The sequence below is a fragment of the Myotis davidii genome, unplaced genomic scaffold (assembly GCF_000327345.1).
Source record: "Myotis davidii unplaced genomic scaffold, ASM32734v1 scaffold629, whole genome shotgun sequence".
NCBI classification, from domain to species: domain Eukaryota; kingdom Metazoa; phylum Chordata; class Mammalia; order Chiroptera; family Vespertilionidae; genus Myotis; species Myotis davidii.
This window is the reverse complement of record NW_006300210.1, coordinates 1,233,328-1,256,552: the sequence shown is the minus strand read 5'-3', so window position 1 is coordinate 1,256,552 and position 23,225 is coordinate 1,233,328. Positions and strand designations below refer to the sequence as shown.

Genomic DNA, 23,225 nt, shown 5'->3' with positions numbered 1-23,225 from the left:
TGAATGCAATGAAGTGAAGGCAGAATTAAAAAAAAAAAAAAAAGAAAATAAAAGGACTCAAATACTTACGGAGCAGGTTTTGTTGCAGCGACTCGGACCGGTACAAGTTTACGTGGTTCTTCTTAAAGACATTCTTGAGCAGTTGTGCCCTCTCGGTGAGGCTGCAGAGCAGGTGCAAACGTGTGAAATGAATGACCAGCTCAGCGGAGACCCCAGTTGCCCGCAGGACCACCAGAGACTTAGGCTTACACAAAAGATTGCCTGAGAAATCTGTGGTCTAGTGATTTCTTTATTACCCCCATTTTCTCAGCTAATGAGATTTCAAGAGTTTAGATAGAAGACTATTTTGTCCCCAATAGTCCAGTCAAAAGATTTCCCCGCCTCCCAGTTATATTTAAGTCAAACGGAAATATACAACCTGCACAATACAATTAATAAAAAATAAAAAAATCTTCCAATAGTTTATTTGCTTCTAAAATCTTAGTTGACTTACTACATATATTGGAAGCACAGCAGTGTTTTAGAATTACAATAATTATTATTATAGCTTTTTCCTACTTTGAGTATATTTTGGTATGCAATATACTTTTTTAGTTATATAAAGCAATCTTGGAAATTACACAAAGAAGAAATTTCTTAGACCACTTAATTAGGAAAATTCCACTACCTCTGATACAATATAAAATGTGTCACTTAGTTTCATTTTAAAATAAAAGAATTGTCTTCAGAAAATAATTATAGTAGGTCAAATGACAAGAAAAGATTAATTTTTCAATAAATGTTTAGAATAATCTTTTCTACAGGAACAAATTCATATGATGAATTATGTAACTTCTAAAAGGACACTGCATGAAATAATGCATCAGTTTTTCCCCCCAATACACATAGAACTGTCTTACATAGTAGGGAAGTCAAATATTGGTTGAATACATGAATTTGAATGATAATCTTGAAATGCCCTTTGAAACATCATCAATCCTCCCAATCACGCCAATTCTCCATTGGTTGATTTATAAAACTCTGCTTTGCTATCAAAGAGCATAATGAGCATGAAGAGCTAATAAGAAATCTATATGCGTTGCAGTAAATGTTTATACAATTTTGTTTTAATCACTGGAACGGACTCAGCTGAAAATTTTCCATCTTGCGTTTTCCCCACTATGAAAGCTTCAGCTAAATTGCTGTAAGTTATGTTAGTTTAGTATTTTGCCAGTTATTTTGAGGCCCTGAAATGGAACAATTTTTAATCCTATGTTAAAGAAAAAAAACACACGGATCCTCTGCAAAATGAACTTGTAATTACACAAATATTTAGGCTTTTGCTGAAGTAAAATATTTAGAAATGTTGACATTTGTAGTAATCTTCCACACGTATTTTTTAAAGTCTAGGGCTGTTAACTGGTACTTATCAGACATACTTTATTGTCACTGGGAATTAGCTACATCAAGGCAAGAAAGCTAATTCATCTAAAGCTCCAGTGGTTTTGCAAACATTTGTAGAACTTGCTTTTGCCAGTGAAATAAACAGATAAGGGAAAAGGGGCCATTTTTATAACCACTTTTCTTACTACATTTTAAAATGATCTAACATTACAGAGCCGGGGACCCTGAGGACACTGAAATATGTAACTGCTTTGGGGAAGTGGGCAGCTTGAGCAGCAGGTGGTCTGATTTTGCTAGCAGAGCCTGGCTGGCTGGGGCGGCTGGGGCGCTGGGAAGTAAAATGGAAATGACTACAGAAGACTAGGGGGATGGTAATGTATCATTATATAGCAGCTTTCCCCCCAAATACCTTTTCCAGGTCTCAGGCTGGCCTTCCTAAATGCATAATGCTTTCATGTTACAACATCAAAGTGTTAAGAAGGCGGACATGAGAGTTTTGACTTTCACATTATGGCAACTCATACATAAAAGAAAATGTTTAGTAACATTTCAAACAAGGCAACACTGAATTTCACTCAGCGGTTATATATAAAGCTAATGTCTAGTGTTAAAAAAAAAAAAAGCACTAAGAAAGCCTTTCCTGGGGAAGGAGCTCATCGCCTGGAAAGAGCATAAGCTCTGCTGTCCTACTTTGGTTTAATTCTGAGTCTCTTATGTATTAGCCGGGCCCCCTTAGGCAAACCCTCTCAGCCATCTCATGCATAAGAGGACAACCCCTAACCCGAGGCTGACTGAGGATTCAGTGAACGGTATACTTTCCAGCACCGTGACTGGCACTCAACAAATGCTACTCCCCTCACCACTTGCCAGATCCCCAAAAGTTATAAAAATCAACTAGCCTCTAGCCTGGCTGGTGTGGCTCAGTGGTTGAGCGTGGACCCCTGAACCAAGAGGTCATGTTTTGATTCCCAGTCAGGGCACATGCCTGGGATGTGGGCTCTATCCCTAGTAGGGGGCATGCAGGAGGCAGCTGACCAATGATTCTCTCATCATTGATGTCTCTCTCTCTCTCTCTTGCTCTCTCTCTCTCTCTCTGAAATCAATTAAAATATATAAAATCAACTAGAACAGAGATCATAACAAAATAAAAGATGTCTTGGTTTTTATTCAACACTACTTTAACAGGAGATGTCTACGATTACATGTGCTTAATTTATAATGATCACACTCCACTTCCTTAGTAGCTATGAGTTTTGTGTGTTTTCTGCTTTAGCTCCCTACTATTACTTCTTATAGAGCGGAGTTGCTCCTAGAGAATAGAAATGCCATTCACAGGAGGGTGCTTAATAAACAGTAAGTGATGATGACTTGTGTTTACTATTTTCTCTAGTCTTATCTTACCTTAACTATAGAACTACTCATCAGGTCAAAACTATGCCATTTTGTGCCATTGATGTTTGTGGGTACTGATATTACTATCAAGTCACATAAAATATGCTGGTAACATGTTAACCACTAATAGGTGTGTTAAAAGTTCAGTTTTGTTGAATAGCTAAACATAGTGTGAGAAGAAGAGTAGGATTCCTTCTCCTTAAAAACTGCATTTTCTTCACAATTCTTAGTGATTTTCCTCAATTTGTACAGTCTTTCATATACATGCCAAGTTATGCAAATTTTTAATTTGTTTATTGCAATGACATACACAACAACTACCACTTAAATATTGTTACCTTATTTTCAAACCCACTAAAATTTTGCAACTTGGATATCTGATGGAGGTGAGGTGGAATGATACCATGTTTTAAAATAATACTTCATTTAGAAACACTAAAAAAGTATAGGTAGCCCTAGACAGTTTGGCTCAGTGGATAAAGCACTGGCCTGTGAACTGAAGGGTCCTGGGTTCGATTCCTGGTCAGGGCGCATGCCCGGGTTGTGGGCTCCATCCCTGGTGGGGTTGTGCAGCCAATCAATGACTCTCTCTCATCATTGATGTTTTGATCTCTCCCTCCCTCTCCCTTCCTCTCTGAAATCAATAAATATATATTTAAAAAGGTATAGGTAAACCCATTTACTATCCTGGAACATGTCATGAAGTATTTTCAATAATCTTTTGAGAGAGGTAAATATGCATTTGTCTTTATGTTGGGCTGCCAAGCTATTTTGGTTGGGTCATTAAAATGGATCTCCTCAGGAAAGTAAATAATAACCCTTCATTGATTGAATGCTCAAGTGTGTAGCACGTGACAGCTGTCTGTACGAGGTGGTGGTGGTGGAGAGATAAACAATGAACGTAACAGGCCTAATCTCTGCTCTGGAGGAGAGAGCATTTTCTTGTACCATCACTTTATTCTACCAGTGCTGGACAGAACCATTGTCACAGTGATGAGTAGGCCGGGGAAAGCATTTGTCCGCTTATCCTAAACCCCTAGAAATTTATATAACGCACATAAAATCCAGCATGACAACTGAGAAATACCGTTTCTTTTCTCTTAGTTCTTGGACAATGTCATTATTGCTTTTTGTTAAGATAAACAATACAGGGAAAGGCTGGGAGAGACCCCCATCACCATCCACATGACCAAATTACCTGACATCCATACTTCCCTACCCTTCCTAATGCTGCGACCCTTTAATACAGTTCCTCATGTTGTGGTGACCCCCAATTTCATTGTTACAAATTGAACATAATTAAAGCATAGTGATTAATCACAAAAACAACATGTAATTATATATGTGTTTTCTGATGGTCTTAGGCGACCCCTGTGAAAGGGTCGTTCGACCCCCAAAGGGACCGCGACTCACAGGTTGAGAACCACTGCTTTAAGGAAAAGGCTCTGGACCAAACAAAGGCAATGGGCCAATGAATGAGGATTGACCTGAGGATCCTGGATAAAATTCTATTAAAAATGGTTGATGATGATATGCTGGTTAATGTCTACAGTTAGATATAAAAAATTATGTCTTATTATCATATTTGCCTGTCTATAGATGCACTGTTTCACGTGCACATAAAATATATCCCAAAAGACAAGACAAAACTGCCTTGTCTCCAATAAACCCAGTGCCCGTAATCCCTTATTTTAATTCTTTTGGTTTTGAATTTCCTTTTTTGTTTTTGAGAAACTAAGATGTTACAACTTGTAGATACAATACCCTCAAGTGGGATCCGAGAGGCCCCCAAAATTAATATTTCTGCTACAAAATGTATAAACATTTACATTATAGAAAAAATAAACATTATTAATGTCATATTTATAGAACAAATGGTTTAGGTTTTTCCAGGAAATGTTTGCTATGGACCTATGGAAAAAAATGGATTTTTGAAGTTTTGTTTTTGGATTTGGGAAGTATAGATGCTTCCGCTCCCTAGTGTTAGAGCATGTCCACATAAAAGTTACAGCAAAGAACACGGTCTCAGCTTTTAAGTCATTTTCTTAATAAAAAATAACTGGCCATGGCTACACAGTGATTGGAAGTGAGGTTTGGATTGATTCTCCCAATATTTTAGGCTTAAAAGCAATATGGTTAAGATGATGAAATATACCTCCCTGACCCCCATTTTGATTTAAAATTGGAATACAGCCAATTTGCTGGCAAGTAGCATACTATTTCCTCAAAAACAGGCTCATTATTTTAACTAAGATGTTTTAATTTTTGACAATGTGTAAAGATGAGAAATAAATTATTGCAAATACTAATCTGGATAGTGCCTACAAGTTATAGTTTCTCTAGCAGAGTTTCATTTATGTTTAGCTTGACTTCATAGCATCACTTATTGAAAATTTAAAAAATTAGAGATGTTCAACTCACAAAATCTTCCTTAAGAATTGCATCATTCTGCCCTAGCCAGTTTGGCTTAGTGGATAGAGCGTCAGCCTGCAGACGGAAGGGTCCTGGGTTCGATTCCAGTCAAGGGCACATGCCCGGGTTGCGGGTTTGATCCCCAGTGTGGGGCATGCAGGAGGCAGCCAATCCATGATTTTCTCTCATCATGGATGTTTCTGTCTCTCTCTCTCCCTCTCCCTTGCTTTCTCTGAACTCAATAAAATATAAAATAAAATTATATATATATGTGTGTGTATAATATATATATAAATATAAATCACATATATATTGCATCATTCTATGTCAAAAAAAAAGTAAACCATCATTACTTTGGATAGTAGTAATTTGGGAAGGGTAACCAATGTAACTCTATGTTCTTATGTACCCTATTTTTAATTAACTACTCACAGGTCAAACATCTATTTACCACCTACTACTCTATCCTTTCACCCACTTCTCCCTCCCTCCCTCCCTCCCTTCCTTCTCTTGACCATTCATTCACCCATTCACCAAATATTCATCGAGTGCTACTATGTTCCTGCTACTATGCTAGGTGTTGCCCTGCAAAGACTAAGATAAAGGGCCTCTCTTTCAAGGAGTTCAATCCAGTAGGAAAACAAACATAAGTAAACAAATACATGATAATACAGGCAATCAATGTAAAAACATAAGGGTAAACCGAGTACAGAGATAGAGTAGGAATTACTGTTATTTGTGAAAAGTTGAGGTAATTACATCTGATCTGGGTTTTGAAAGCTAGGAATTGGACTGCCCAGTTTATGAAAGGGTATCAGCTTCTAGACAAGGGAACAGCAAAGACGGGGAGGCATAAGATAACACGGTGTTTTGGAACTAAAGGAAGTCTGATATCGCTAAAATACACAGAAATCCCAATTTTTTCCTCTGAAAATGTAGATAAAATTAGCAGACTTAAAAAAATTCGATATTGATATCATTGTCCAAGATTTCTAAAATAATCGTGGCAGTAAAATCAATCTGACAATCCCTTAACTGCGTAGGATGCAGTAAGTTCTCGTGAAGACTTTTCCAATGATTGAGATTTTTCTCCTTTCACAGATCCCCCCCAGCTATCACCTGGCTGGAAGACACTGGGGTCACTGATAAACTACAAACCACAAAAACTAAATACCATGTGAAGGGGCTTAATGTAAGTTTCATTGACATACAAATATGAGCAATTTACTCTCAAGGGCAGTAACAAGTATCATCAGTGGCCTTCCCCTAACAATTCATAAATGGTTTTATTCACAATCGTGTGAACTAGAACTCTTACCACATCCTTTTTATAGCTAGAGCGAGAGAGAGAGAAGACACTGATTGAGAGACTGTTTATGCCATGCAATGGAACAGATGCACATTTTCAGATGAAGGGCAGAGATGGAGGGGAAGGTGGAGGGAGGGAGGAGACTACCTCTAAGCTTGACAATAGGTATTATCACCCCATCGCATACACAGGGATACTGACTTAGAGAAGTGAAGGACTTTGTCAGGCCAGCGGAGGCTGCTTTTGTTGCTCTATCACGGTTCCTGAGCAGGAGGCAGAACAGTGACTGGTTAGGAGCAGGGATTTGGGAACCAATTGGTGTGGCTCACGGCTCAGCTCTCTGACTTCTGACCTTGAGCACACAGTCTCTCTAAGTCTCAGTTTCCCCATCTGGGGACAGTGCAGATGATGGATTTGTATGCGGTTGTTGTAGGGATTCAGTGAGACAGTAGACATGGAGGGTAAGTACAGCACCTGGCATGCAGTAAGTGCTCAATAAAAACCAGTGTGAGCAGCTTCCGAGAGGCAGACTGGTGTGTGACGCGCCCCTTCGGCCTCATGCAAACAAGTGAGGGCTGGCAGCCAAGGTCTCAGCTTATGTTCCCAGCCTAACACTTAGTCCATTGTGTCAAGCAGAATAACAACAGTGAATCACCAAGAAGGTGACACATATCAGAGCAAAATATTTCATACGGGTTAGCTTATTTTAGTGTGATGAAAGAGAGAAAAAAATACCTGGCATTACCTTCATGATTGGGGTTCATTATAGGCTGCATTCAAATAATTTTCATTTCCTTTTTGTAATGCTTTGCCAATTTAGTACATTTGATTAGCTTTCTAACCTTTTTTTTTTGAGGTGGTGGTGCTGAGGAAAGGGCTTGGAGTACATAACTCCCTTCATGTATGATACATGCCTATCAGTTCCTAATCACATACCAAGCCACATATGCAATTGCAGGGCACTTTGCCCTAGTCAGGCTCTGATTTGCATGACATACTAATTCAGCGGTTCTCAACCTGTGGGTCGCGACCCCTTTGGCGGTCGAACGACCCTTTCACAGGGGTAGTGTGCTCCCACAGGGGGAGCATCGCTCAGCCACAAGCTGGCCTTATGGCTGGCGAGCGCAGCGTTGGTGGTGGGAGCCTCTCCCGCCTCTGCAGCAGTGCTAAGGATGGGACTGTGGCTTAGGTCCACTCCCCATGGGACATCCCCCGAGGGCTCCCGGATTGCTATAGGACGCAGACCAGGCTGAGGGACCCCCTCACCTCCCCACCCTGAGTGCACGAATATTGTGCACCAGGCCTCTAGTTTTGCTTATAACTACCATTTATTTAATGAGTATACTAGGCATTGAGCTATCTGCTTTATTAATAGTATTTTTTTAAACATTTTTTTTCTTTATTGATTAAGGTATTACATATGTGTCCTTATCCCCCCATTATCCCCTTTCCTCATGACCTCACCCACCTAGTGTCTGTGTCCATTGGTTAGGCTTATATACATGCATAAAAGTCCTTTGGTCGATCTTATTGATAGTATTTTATTCAATTCTTACAACTAGTCCTGAGGTAGGAATTATATCACCCCCATTTTATAGGTGAGTAAATTAAAGCCCAGTAGCATTAAGCAACTTGGCTAAAGGTCACACGCAGTTTAGTGAAATGGCAGCTTTGATTTGAATCCACATCTCTCTGATTCCAAAATCTGTCAACAACACTGCCCGTTCCTTGTTAACTGATAAAATATGTTTTACCACTTATTTCCAATCGCTAGCGAAAGAACCATGTAAAATGCACTTGGAAAAGAACATATGCAGTGTCATTACCTTTTCCCAAGCACGACTGCTCCTGGGTCTTGAGATTTTGCCTCCAGCTCCTGCACTTCATCTACTAATGTTTTAAAAGCAGTCCTCTTGATTCTGCAAAAAGAAAAAAAAAAAAGTTTGCATGGAAATATTTGTGTGAAGACCAAAGACTTCACAAAGCTGTTTTATTATCACGCCTCTAAGTACAACAGTGACCAGAGGACAACAGTGTTTCAATAGAATATAAAAATTGACAATAACTTTGAGCACTAATATAATTACAGAAACAACAGTCTTAAATGGATTAGGTTTATAACATTAAAACTCTCATAGTTATTAAGTAACCATCATGCAACTAACTTTTATGGTACCGTTTTTTTTTTTTTTTGTGGGAAGAGATAACATTTTAAAACTTAAAATCCTCGACATACATTAGTAAAGTTCTCGTCTCTTTTATTCTATATTTTGTGTATGTTTATAATCCGGCAAGCAAAAAACTTTACTTCACAACTATTGTTCACTAATAACATATATAAGTATGTTTGGAGATGATAGAATTTTTCTCCTACTTTCACTGGGTTTTTCAGACTGATTTCTAAAAATGTCCTCTCCAATATTAACTGAAACTACCTGCTTTATGTCTTGTAAACTAATTTAGATTTCTAGTTCTTCAATCACTCCTTCTTTATTTATGCAGAGTAAGGTGAATACTACTAATTCCTATTCTGCAAACTGCACATCCTGGAGCTGATGTTACACGTAGAGAAATGTGTGGGTTCACATACACCTGTATTCTTATGTACATAGCTGAGTGCTGTACTTACACCTTGTACACCACATCAAGAAGTAAAGAGGCCACAGGGATGAATAACAGGCCCATCCAAAAGGCGCCGGAACTGAACAGCATGGCTGCCTGGGGAAACCACAAGAAACGCGTCATCCATGCTTAGTTTTTATATGACATGAAGTAAAGTAATTTTAAGAATCTCATTCTGCAAGAGGGTATACTATAATAACTCTAAACTTGTGAAATACACGAAATCAAAAGCCAAATGTGTTATTTACTACATCTATTTTTTCCCCCATTGAGTGTTTAATATAGCAAAGTTTTATCATTCGTCAAGTCTTTTCATATTTTTGTGAGATTTTTATTGTGGTTAATACATGGAGTAATAAACTTTGGCATTCTTTTATACTTAGAATACATTTGATCTTGGTTTATATCTTTATAATATAAAAATCTTTTTGGGTAAATTAAAATATATTCTGGATTAAATTCTCTTATAATACAACATGTAAAATAAATCCTACTTAGAAACTAAACTTACTATTTTTCAAATAAAAATTAATGATTTTTTAAATAAAATATGACATGATAGTAAAAAATTATCCAGATAAATAGTGAATATATTATAATCAAGTTAAGATAGCTATAAAAATAAGTTTACTCTTTTCAGCTGATATTATGTAGAATAATCTTAATTTTTGTTTCAAGATTTATGTAACTTGTTTTGATATAGTTTATTATTGCTAAACTTAAACCAAATATCTAGTATTAAAAAATGCAAGCAAAAGTGTATTAAAAAGAATTTAATCATTCTTTTGTATCAAATCCCAAATTTCTATATCAGAGCCATTTGGGTTGCAAAAGAATGATTCTATGAAAATTAATAACTTCTATTGGTTATTTGCAATTATAATATAAATTCCTTTGTAATATAATTCGATTACAAAGAGCTTAAAAGGAAGGACTGCCATACAATAAAGCCAAAATAAATATTTTGTTTCACTTCAAATCTTATTTGTTTACCAAGAGTAAATTTGCAGCAAATACATTGTTATAACCTCATTAAAATGTAGCCAACGAATGCATGTACATTTAAACTCCACTAAAAATCGCACAGATCACACTGAATTTTTTTTAAACCAAGTGTGGTTCAGGAATTAAAAATGATCTAGAGTTTAATTCTTATAGGCAGTTTCACAAAGACACACAAACAACCCTAAACAATCAATTCTTATAGAACAGAAAGATTACTAATTGTGTTTTACATTACCCATTCATTTTGACTCTCACCTGAAGACCAGGAACTGCTATTTAAATTTTTTTTCTACATGAACACGGGCTTAACGATGCAGTGTTAGTTCAAGAATACTAAGATTCCCCCCACCCCCCCCTTTACAGGATCAAATAGCTCTGAATGCGGTCAAAATAAAAACATGCGCTTACAAAATTATCAGAAAATAAATGTTAGCACGTGGCTTCGACAAAACAGCACCCATATTCTAGACACCAACCACATGAAAAATATTCACATAAAAGTCACTTTATTTTATAAGCAAAACATGATCTTCGACATGTTTGCTGACATCCTCAATAGTGAAAACCAACAATAACTGTGTAAGAGGAAATGTCTATCAAGTCAGGGGGCTTTGTTTGGAGTGAACGAAGCCTTTTAGGATGGTGATGACTGTAAAAAAAACCACATTTCTTTTTTCCTTCTGGGGGGAAAAGGTAAGACTCAAGCTCCTAAGCCAGGGCACTTAAAATACCTATTTTCATTGAGGGGGCCAGAGGAGAAAGCTTTATTCTTGCCTTTGCCACCTTGGATTGAATGTCCGCTGGCAGAAAAGGCAGACAGCGCTGGTGGAGCCTGCTGGCTGCTAATTCTGACCATTGTGATGGTAACGGGCGCCCCCCATTCAGTCCACAGCCTCTGGCTTTCCCCAGGAACAACAGGAATTGAGGGGGGAAAAAGTTTTTCTGCGTCATATCTGAAAGCCTGTCAGATTTTTTTTTCCCTTTTGCAGAGTTAATCCAAACCTAAAAGATTTAAAGCCGGCCTTTGCATTGAAGACAGAGAGGCTCTGTATTTTTTGGATGGAGAGGGGGGAAAATCCCACAGAGGTATTTCCTTCCTTTCTGTACAAGAACGCCCCCCTCCCACTGGAGAAGCGAGTTTTGTCTCTAACTTTTCAGGTCAGCCGGGGAAAGGCGCCGACCCCCGCACACAAAGGGGGGAACAGCAGCGGCCTGTTCGGGGCTGGACGCGCGCCCCCTCCCAGAGCAGTTTGCAAATTGCTCCGAACGTGGGAGATCGGTGGGCCCTGCCAAGCCACCCCCCCAACCCCCCTTCATCTGCGGCCCCATGAGACCAAATGCAATGGTCACAAAAGTGGCTCCCAGGGGACTTGAGAAGGGATCAGTCCAGGGAGCAGCAAAGCCGGTGACTGGAGGGCACAGGCCCTGCGCGGGGACAAGCAGCGTCTTGTCTCTGCAGAGAGCCGCTGCCTCCATCCACATCGGGCCTCGTGGGCTTCAAAAACACACCAGCGCGGCCTGAAGACGCAGATGCAGCCGAGGAAGGAGGAACTGCTCCGAAATTTCCACGTGAACTTGCAGAGCAAGGGCGCTGGAAACACGAGCTCAGGTGCATGTAGCTAAGCCAAGGGGCTTGGGCCTCAGAGCACCAACATGTTCCCACAGCAGAGGAACCCGTCCTTCCTCACCTTCAGGGTCCCCAAGTCCCGTCTTGTAGAAAGAATTTCAATGTGCGACCTGCCCACCAAACTTCAGCATAAGGGTTCTTAATCCTACAGCCCCTTTTACCCTGTAAGGATCAGAGCGCGGTGCTGTGGCTCATTCTCGGATAGAGGGCTGATGCTCTCCAAACAGCGGGCCCTGGGGACCCTGAGACACTCTCCGTGGACCCCAACTGCGACAGACCGCCCTGGAAGTGGCCCTGGCTCTGTCTGCCCTTCCCAGCTCCCAGACCCCAGAGAAGAGGCCCCAGTCTGCTTTTTCTCAGCTGCACAGTGGACTGAAGAGTTAAACCTGATAATGTTTGTAAAGTGGCTGCTTTTATTAATCAGTGACACTGATGAGTAACAAACGTTTTCTTTCTTCATTTTAATTTTCAAATATCTTTAAACAGACTGTCTTCTGTTCTTCCTAGTGGTCTTTCCCATGAGCTTCAGGCAGGAATTCATTTTAATTTAATTTTTTTTATCACATATTAAGTATAAGTCAGCTTAGAAATGTCGTGGCTTCATCACATTATCATAAAAGATGCTTGCCTTAAGACTGACACTGGCCAAAGTAACTAACCACTAATAAATTCCCATTCATCTCAATCTGCTAATTTAGGGAGCAGAGATAATTTTTTTCATAACAATTATTAAAGGACTGCATGGGCATAATAATTTTGAAAGGAAAAATGATTCAGAATATAGTGCTGTAAAACAGTTTCTTTTGGGGGGGGGGCAGGGGAGAGCAGGACAGCAAGATAAATGAATATAAATCCCAGAGGGGTTAAAAGTTAATGTGAATAACAACAAAAAACCAAGAAGTGATTATTAAGTGTTTCCAGTTTTATATATGGGCTTTCTTAGCTTAAACACAGTGAGAAAGCTATAAAAATAAATGCTTAAGAGAACTGATTCATAAACATGTAGAAGCATCACAAATTCAAAAAGAACATCACTAAAAAGCAAAAAAACAAAACAAAAACAAGAATGACTGCCATAGGATATGAAATTCTGCAATAGTATCCGCTTATAAAAATAGACCATTTATTTTCATAAGCTCAACTACAGATCCCAATAGGTAGGAAAAGACCTCAGAAGGTGCTCGCAACAGCAGCAGCAAGTAATCAGTAACTTGGAAAAGAAACGCAACCAAATGAGATCCGATTTAAATTCACTGTCACAGGCGAGAGGGGTTCGGTGAAACAGGTCGCTGTGACAATTTATATTCACGTCAGCAATGTACTCGCCTTAGGGAAAGGCCTTGGACAACATGCATCAAAGACAGGACGTGCGTTCCTGTTTACACGCTAATACAATTTCTGGAACTACATGTTGCACTCTGGGGCAGCTTTTACATGTTCGTTAGTAACCAATGAAACTTCTGGGGTGACTAGTCCTGAAAGCACCCCCTCTAAAAAGCGCACCAGGGCCCAGGGTTTAGGAAAGGTATAAACCCCAGCCACACTCTCGCGGAGAGGCCCAGCACAGAGTAGCACATTTAAGGCTTTGGCAAATCACAGTAAAGAACCCTACTTCATAGTTTTTTAAAGCAAGATTCCCAAATGTATTGATGGACCTGGGAACACTTTGCCCACACACTGCTTACCAACACCTCGTGGAACTAATTTGGGGGAATGCAAATATTCACCGTGGGTTTTTTAAAAACACTAAAACATTAGTGAACACTAGCAGGACACTATGTGGCTGGTTAGGTAAACGTACCTGCACTAAGATAATATTATCCAAGCTGTTAGTGACGCTGTTCACAGAATGTGATTAGAAAACGGATTGTTGGGAAGAGTCTGAATAAAGGGGAAAGGTAAACTATCCTGCTATTCTCTCAGGAGCCTTCTGTTATCATGTAAACACCCCCTAGGAAGGTTGGCGCTTTCTATTATCTATATAGGGACCAGTCACAACCCTCCCTCTGCCTTAAATCTCTTGCCTGCACTTCAACCACAACTATCCAGCTGTGAACTTGACCATCACACAGGTCCTTCAGACAGATACATCCCAAACGGAACACACTGCCTTCCCCCTAGGCCTGCGTTTCCTTTGTGCCATCCGTCCAGGGAATGGCTTCAGCGACTAAGACAGAAGCTGGGCTCTACTCTTGAATTGTCTCCTTGCACCACATCCAAGCCACCATCAGGTTCTAGTGTCTCTGAAATCTACTTCCTGCCAACCCTGCTGCTGTGATCCAGCACCAACAGTTGCTTGTCCTCCAAACGGCCTCCCCCCTGGACTTACTGACAGTGTGCGCTGCTTCTAGGCTGGCGGCACACGGCAGCCAGAGGGATAGCTCCAAAGTGCAGATCAGATGTGAGCGGTTCTTGGATGAAACCCTTTCGATGGCTTCAGGCCACCGTAGGATAGAGTACAAAGGCCTTAAGATGATCTCAAGACCTTTCCTACCTGACCTCTGATTGCTTCCCCACTATCATCTCTCAAGCCAGTCCATCTCGCAATGTGTTTCGGTTCCTGGAACTCGACCCTGCTTACTCTCAACCTTGCGCCCTAGCATCTGTGAGGCCGCTTTGCTCCCAAATATTCCCATGGGATGTCACTTCCTTCCTTCGACTTGGGTCAGCTGACCCTACTTCGGGCTTTCATTTTGATGGCACCTGTCACCCATTTTCTAGTTGTTCCTCTGTGTTCCTGTAATACTTTAAACTCTGTAAGAGGAAGAAGTAAATCTAAATACATTCTCACAACCCAAGTCTTCAACTACTGAGAGCAGGTGTTCAATAAATAATGTTTGAATAAATAAGTTCTTACAATCTAGTGTTTGGAGAGATTAAAAGTTGAAATACCACAGCCTTGGGACTATGTTCCTGAGATGGGGCGGTCACAGTTTGATTGGTTTTCCTGTGTTCTGGGTCGGAGTTATCCCGGGAGCAGTTATAACTAGATATTTATGTGACTCGGGGAGAGGGGAGAAGAGGTTGACCCAGTTCCCTAACTATCCTTTTCTAATGTAGCTTGTCCTTTCTTTTAAAAAAGCTGGGTGGCATGTATTAAAAGCTTGAGCATATTAAACTACCTCCCCCTTCCTTCCATATTAATCAAAATAAATACAAAAAATAAATTTTTATTGATTTCAGAGAGGAAGGGGAGGGAAATGGAAACATCAATGATGAGAGAGAATAATTGTTTGGTTGCCTCCCTGCATATGCCCTGATCAGGAATTGAACAATGACCTCTTGGTTTATAGGTCAGTGCTCAATCACTGAGTCACACCAGCCACGCAAAAGATATATTTCAGTGAAACAGGGAAAGTATGATAACTGGAAGTAACATAATTTTTGTGGGGGTGGGGTAGGGTGAGGAGAAGGGAGGTAGAATGGCCAGGATGGAAAAAAGGTCTTGTACTAGTTCACCACTAGCATCTATTTCTCACGTCCTCTGATCCAAATCTTTATTCTGTGGCCTCAGGTACATTCTGGAATGCTGTGCATTCCATAATCAAAAGCCATCCGCTATGGCTTCAGGTAATTATGTTCATGACATTTGTAGGTAACTTTCTAGGACCTGGTCTTTGCGTAACTTTTCAGTTCTAGCTCCAAACATTCCCTACATCAGAAACCCCAAACTTGCTCTGCTCGGATCTGTTCTCTCCTGGGAAAGCCCCCCTCACAGGTCCTGCCCAGGGAACAGCAGCACCAAGAAACCTTTTCAGACTATCCAAACTGGAGCCTGGGGGGCGCGCCCTCTCCTCTGCTATCTATCCCCTGTGCACCCCGATCATAATTAGCATCTTCCGTTCTAATTGCCTGTTAATCTGTTGGTTGACTCCATGAGATTCAAGCTCCTCAGGACACCTCCCTTTTTTCAGTTTCTGCGCCACTGACACCCTGTCTAGGTCCTGGCACACAGGCACTCCACACATCTCAGTTGAACTGATTTGAGCTGGGCTCTTATAAAGGATGAATGACATTCTCCATAAAATCAGACAAGGCAGAACACCCAGAAAATAACTGAGGAGAAGGGTGTTTCAGATAAACCCCAATATGTTTGCAATTATTCCCAGAAGCTCTTGATTACTCAGAGACAAAGAAAACCCTTGGCTTGAATTATCCCAAACAAACACACACACAATCTTAGAAAATATGCAAATTGTTCCAAACATAGAAAAGCTTAGAAAATATGCAAATTAGGTACCAGATCACAGCATTTATGTGCTCTTTCCCCTTAGATATTTCTGCTGGTGAGGGACTGAAGGCGGGCTGAGCACCCCGGGGACTCCGAACCAATATTCAATCTAGCTGTGCAATGCAAGAAATGATCTTTGAATCTTCACCTCCAGCAGGGAGTAACAAGAAAACAAATGATTAAAAGAGGAAGGGCTGCTTGGGACCTGGATCAATCAGAAGCTAACTTTTTCACAAAAAGTAAAAATTGGCTCTATATCCATATATACTGAACATGCAAAAGAAAATAGTCTTTCTAAAAAGGAATCAAAAGCACTAGGAAAAGTGTGGCTCTGAAACTTTATTTTCTGGGGATTTAAACTTTATTTACAGTTTCCAGAGGAGTAAAAATAATTAAGAACAGAATGTGTCTTTTGTTTGTTTTAGTTTAATCTTCTTTATTGTGCTATTTAAAAAACTTAAAACACCAGAAAAAGTAGTAGAGAATTAGTAACAAAATATTCTTTTTAATATGAGAAATATAATTTTAAAATATTATGATGATATTGAATAAGATGTATAACAGGGTAAGTTGCCTTAATCCTCAATAGGTTTACTTGTTTTATTATTCTTATGAGTTTTTATACCTTTGTGATGGCTCTGTATTCTATCTTCTTCACCTCCCCCCACTTTTTTTTAAGAGAGGGAGGAAGGGGGAGAGATAGAGATAGAGAGAAACATTGATCTGTTGCTTCTCATACTCGCCCCCCACCGAGGATTGAACCTGCAACCTAGGTATGTGCACTGACAGGGTATCAAACCCTTGACCTTCTGGAAGGGCTCTCCAGCCAACTGAGCCACACCAGCCAGGGCTGTAGTCTATCTTCTTAAAAAACCATCTTATAAAGCATCAATTGTTTGATTACTTTCATGTCAGAGACTTCAAGTTGCCTCCCAATATATCCCCTCTCCCTTTCTTACATGCAACTTCTTGATTTTTAGCTGGTCACCTTATCCTCCAGCTCAAAAGACTAGATTCCGCTGGTTCTTTTGCTGCAGCTGGGTGTGGCCATGCAACCTACTTTTGGTCAATGAGATTTAAGTGGAAATGTGGTGGGCAATGTCTAGGAAAGAGCCTCAATGAGAAAGAATTCCTCCCTTTCTTGCTGGCTGGAATGCTGGTAAAATGGTGAGGGCTTGCCCTAAATGGTCTGGCTCAGGAGATAGAGCGTCGACCTGTGGACTGAAGGGTCCCAGGTTCTATTCCGGTCAAGGGCATGTACCTTGGTTGTAGGCACATCCCCAGCAGGGGGTGTGAAGGAGGCAGCTGATCGATGTTTCTCTCTCATCGATGTTTCTAACTTTCTATCCCTCTCCCTTCCTCTCTGTAAAAGAAATCAATAAAACATATTTTAAAAAAATGGTCAGAGCTTAAGCAGCCATTCTGGACTAGGGGGAAGTACACTAAGGTTGGCGATGCAGTAAGAGAGAAGAAACCCAGTCCTTCATGACTGTTTAGCTGCCACACCAGTCCTGGACCGCCTGCTTCCACCAGACTTCTTTTACACTAAAGAGAAATAAACTCCTATCTTGTTTAATGTAGTTACTTTTTTTTTTAAACATAAAAAAAAATGCCATAAACTTGCTTTGGAGGATACATGGCTAGGGAGGATAGGTGACGGTTTGAAACAGAGCAGCTTTGGACCACTCCTTGCAAAAATTGTGTCCAATTATGAGTTTTATTGAAGCAGATGGTAGTGACAGTCATGGTTTCTTTCATCAGCTTTTCGCATAGAATCCCTGGCATACAACTCAAAAACAAGCTGCCTGGTCTTAGGAGCTAAAATGCGGAACCTGGAGGGGAGCTCTTCCCCTCTCTCTGCTCCAGCCACACTGGCCTTGTACTCTTTGCATTTGCCAGGCTCATCTGTGCCTTGGAGCAGGGGTACCCACTGTTCCTCAACCCTGACATGCTCTTCTTCACACAACAGGTATCCATCCCCACATCGTCTGAGTTTCAGCTTAGTTATTCCTCCTTCAAAAAGACCTCCCTGGAGCACCCATTATAGGCCCTGTAATATCCTGCCTCCCTGCTTTTGTCCTTTGTGAAATCATCTTTAGTCATTCGTCATTTAACTAATTTAGTGACCATTCTCCTTCCCACCCCCTGGTTCCCTCAACCTGATTGCTAATGGGGATCCTGCCCAATTAACCCATTACCTTGACACAGAGCCTAGCACCCATTAAGCACTCACCACAGACTTATGGAATGAATTAGTACAAGAATGAATGGACTCCTGAGAACAAAACTCGGCCGTACTAGGAGCAGGCTTGGTTCAGCTTTCCATGCCCTGGCACTCTGGGTACCTATGGCACCTCTCAGATGATGACACCAACACCCCCTCATTAGCAATGAGATCCTTAAGGGCAAGGACTACGTCTGTCATCCCTACACCCCCTGGTGCCCAACACAGAGCCTGGTGTACATCAGACACTCAGTGGCCACTGGCTCTGCATTGTAGGAGAAAGATGCTGTGCCTACAGATGCAACGCCAGCTTCCTCATGACTCCAAGGGGAGCTCTAGCTTTCAGATGTGTGCACGTGTCCCAATTCCCCATTCCAGCCACCACATCCATGTCCTGCTTTCCTCCCCAGTGATTCCACACAGGCTTCTCTTCACAAAATGGGCTTGGGAGTGGCCGCACAGCCAGCTGCCTTAAGGACTGTGATGGTCCGCCTGTCTCCTTGACAGTCAGGGGCATGACTGTGACCCTGTTTTATCGGACCGGCTCGTAACTATTGGTTCATTGAAGAACATCTGACAGAGCTTAGGGTAGCTGCTCCCTCCAGGCCCCTAGGCTACACACAGTAACCTTGGATGAAGAGCCATCATATCAGAACACTGCCCGACCCCATCGGCAAGAGCCGGTCATGTGACCACTAAATAAATTATCACACGCTATCTAGGTAATTAAAGGCTGAGAGATGAATGAGGACTCTTTTAACCAGGAAATTCCTCATATGTAAAATAATTTATTGTGTTGGTAAAATGGGTAACAGCACCAGTTAGGAAAATCATATCACTAATGTGGTTTATTAATACCTCTCCTACAGGGGTGACACCAAAGGGTTCCACAAAGATTTTTATTGTTTTGCAGAAAGACTTTACAAACCTCAATCAGGAGATCTGAGATTCTGTAAAACACATGCTTGTTCCTTAACTTCAATTTCCTTCAGTAGTTTTATGGATCCCCCAGGCCAGGGAGAGCAGAACCAGATGGCGCTTTGGGGAGGACCGTGCGCTGCGGGTCTACAGGCCAAGATCCGTTTAAAAGTTCTGCCGGTACCGAGCTTCTGGTACTCATCGTGATAGGAAATGATCCTTGAGGTAGCTGGCTTTAATTTTTTAATCTGGCATAGTCATCATAGTGGCTAAAAGATTTTCTTCTGGAAATTCAAAAAAAAAAAAAAATACCCAGTAACCTTATCTAGACCAGTCGGAAAAGCAGGCCAGCATATGTTTATATAACACAGCACTTCTCCCCAGGGCCTACCTTGCCCCATAAATTGTTGTGCTGGTGTGAAAAAATACAAGCCGGGTCTGAAAAAAAAGTCCTCCTCTTAAATCACAACCATATTTGTGAGAGGAGAGGAAGACAGGGACATATTTAAAGTCACAGCCAAGGTTGCGACACTATTTCCTCTTTAGTTTTCTTTCTTAAATAATTTCTTATTATCATAGTTTCTACCTTCGTCTAACTCACTTCCCTGCTCCACGCCCCTCGGTCAGAATTCCCTTTTCATAGGTAAATATTTCAGTAATTTGTGGCACTGCGATACTTGCTAATCATTACCATTTGCATCATTATTATGGGATGTCGAATTACTGTAATGGAAACAAAGTGCAAAACTATAGGAAGGAATGGTTCCCAAATGGGAACACCCTGCCCACCAACTGAGAACAGCCGCTCGGGCTGCACTCCACTCTGAGATATTTGGGGATGCATTTCCGGTAAATCCTGGCATGTGGAATGTGCTGGAGCAAGGGAAGAAACTATTTGACCAGGTGAAAAAACCCCGATCGGTGGTAATGGCAGCTGAGTACATCTGAAGACGGCAATACTACACGCAGATAATCACTGCTCAGTTTCCCAACAAGATGGAAGTGAGTACTTTGGAACATGGGCACCAAAAGGCCTTTACACCACTACAGTTGATAAGGCCGGGGGAAAGGGGAGGGGAAGCCTTAGTGCAGAATGAAAAGGTGAGAGAAGAAATGCAAAAGGAACAGCCAGTGGTGGTTAAGGAGGTGGCTTCTGGCTGGGTTCCAATCCCAGCTCAGGTACGAGCTGTGTGACCTTGAGAGAATGAGTCAACCACTCTGTGTCTGTGAAAGAGGTAACGGGGCCAAACTCACAGTGGTGCTATTGAATACTCACATGTTAAATGAGTGATGACGTGAAAAGTGCTAAACTGTGACTGACCCTCAGGGAGGAGGGCCTATTATTATTTTAGTGGCAACTGTACATTCTCTGATGATGGGGGCTGACTGGGTTTTCATTTTCATGTGTATATTTTTTAATGAGATGGGTATTATTTGTACCAATATTGCTATTTAGAAGAGGCAAGAGGCTAGGGTTTGTAGTGAGATGGAATTTCTATAAATGCGTGGGGGAGTTAGGTGGGTGTTGAAAAAGGAGAATGAAATATCTGGGCGCTTTTAAAAGGAGATGGGAACACTCTGATACCTGGCTCACGTGAGGGAAATGACCAGGGCCCTGGGGATCCTGAGAAAAAGCAGATAAGCCCGGGGAACCACTCCAAGGAAGATGGCTGCAGGAAGACAGACAGAGTTCCCACCTGGGAGTAAGGAACAGCAATGTCCCCCCACCTCAACGTATTTAGTCCCTTCCTCAGAGAAAACCAATGGGATTTGAAAAACAACACCACCACTTGGGATGAATCCTCTGGGCCACTTGCTTTGCTTACCACAAAGTGTTGTGAGATAAAACAAGAAGGCCTGGGATCAAACACAGGGCCTGGAGAACAGGGTGGTGCGCAATAATTGTTGGTTCTCTTCCCTCCCCTGCTTAGCGAGCTAGGATTTTTGTTCAACACATAGAGAAAAATGCCTCTGCTTGCAGATGGGGGCTGCAGAGATGAACCCAGAATGTACATTGGAAATGACTATAAAACCCAGGTCTATGTGTGAATATGCATCCAGCTGAAGATAGAAGCAGGCAACCTGTACCTGTAAGATGCCTAATTTGTGTCTAATTCACACCCTGAGATCCTGTTAACTAGAGCAAGGGAGTCTGTGCCCTTTCAGTATTTAAGGTGCGACTCTGGGAGAACACCTATTTAGTCAGGGGCGCTGACCTCTTTTCCCTTGGGTCAAGCACATCAAACTTGTCGGCCGTGAGTTTGACATGCTTGCCTTAGGTTGTCAAATAAAAAAAATGACAGCAGCCAACACAAAGCTGCCTGATGTGAATGCCCTGTCTTCAACCATAAATATATTGGTCACATAATAGAGTGGCATCTTATCGGTTACATCACGTAACAAGGTTGCACCTGATTGGTTAGTTCTTGGTACCAGAAATTCTTATATACACTACTATAGGCACCTGATACACGTTACTATTGTACACTATTCTTGTGTGACATGCATAATTTTCATGGCAATCAATCAAAACTATACCTATTTCTTTTGTCGGATTGGCAAAAATATTTCAGTTTTTGGTGTGCTGCAGAATTATAGTGCTAGTTTCTGCGTGCCATGAGGTAAAAAAAGTTGGAAATTGCTGGTGTAGACAAATGAGGCTCGGAATTCCTAAGAATCTCTGGTGGCTGACCAGCACAGAAAGGGTTGGTTAAATGAGGCCAGCATCCTGCTCTGATGCTGGAAACTGTTACATGTGGGTCGCTGTATGTTAGAAAGATGTTCCATTTGAGCTGAAATCTGGCTCTCTGTCACCTCTACCCCACTGTTTCTCATTTGTTCAAAACAAACAAGCAAGCAAAAAATTTTATTTAACGATCGTTTACTTAACACTGATTTATGGGCTCCAGGAGCCCAACACTGTGAGGCTGGAGTGAACGAGTGAGGAAATGCAGGGGCAGTGGACACCGAGAAGGGGTGTACGCATCTGGAACGGTCACGGGCTCGCATGTGGAGGGTGGGCTGAGGAGGAGCAAGACCGCAGAAATGTCTAGAGAGAGCAGTGCCCTCAGAAAACAGAAAACAGACACTTCCTCTTCTGTGCAAATCCCTGAAATCCCGGCAGGGAGCGATGGGCCCTTCACTTCTAATTTGCAGGTTACACACCATGGATGCCTCGGAATGACTGTGGGCGGAGAGCAGCATGGCACAGTGCGTAAGGCTGCGGGCTCCGGGACCAGGCAGCTAAGTCAAAGTCTCATCTGTCACTTAGTATGAGTGGGATGTCAGTGAGGTACTTAACTTCTCTGTTTTCGTTTTCTCATCTGTGAAATGGTTATAATAACAAGTTTGCTGTGGGGATCCAGTGAGCTGAGGACAAGCAAATGCTAATGGTGCTCCTGGCTAACACGGTGGAGTCTGCCTTGACTTCTCTCACTCCCCACAGCCAATCTGCAACAAGTCCTATTGGCTCTCCTACCTTCAAAATAGGTTCAGAATCTGACCACTTCCACCACTGCCTCTCACCTGGGTTACTGCAATAACCTCCTAAGTGGCTCATAACACAGCAGTAATAGTCCGGCTATGAAAACATAGGTCAGATCATGACACCTTTCTCTCAAACCCCTCCATGGCCCTTGATCTGACCATGGGTAAAAGCCACAAGGCTCTATGGCGAATGCTAATATTTATACTTACCCAGGTATTACTGATAATAATACGTATATTACTATGTCTAGTATAATATATAATTATATTACTGTATTGTAATATATTATACTAGAGGCCCGGTGCACAAAAATTTGTGCACTCGGGGTCGGGGAGGGGGGAGTCCCTCAGCCCAGCCTGTGCCCTCTCGCAGTCTGGGACCCCTCGGGGGATAACGCCCTGCTGGCTTAGGCCTGCTCCCGGGTGGCAGAGGGCAGGCCTAATCCCTAGGTGCAGCCCCTCGGGCTCAGCAGAGCAGGGCCGATTGGGGAGTTGGGGCACCGCCCCCTGTCATGCACAGAGCAGGGCGGATCGGGAGGTTGCAATGCAACCCTCAGTCATGCTCAGGTTAGGGCTGATTGGGGGGTTGGGGCACCGCCCCCTGTTACACTCAAGA

General features: G+C 41.7%; 1 protein-coding gene across 1 annotated transcript in view; it reads right to left on the bottom strand.

Moving 5' to 3' along the window:
- Positions 1-23,225, bottom strand: part of ATP8A1 (ATPase, aminophospholipid transporter (APLT), class I, type 8A, member 1) — a 179,198-nt gene that overhangs the window by 5,947 nt on the left and 150,026 nt on the right. The window contains exons 34-36 of the mRNA XM_006776615.2: positions 9,126-9,214; positions 8,323-8,415; positions 70-161 (exon numbers count right to left, since the gene is read on the bottom strand). Coding sequence (XP_006776678.1) covers positions 70-161; positions 8,323-8,415; positions 9,126-9,214 — 274 coding nt within the window. The remainder of the gene's footprint in view (positions 1-69; positions 162-8,322; positions 8,416-9,125; positions 9,215-23,225) is intronic.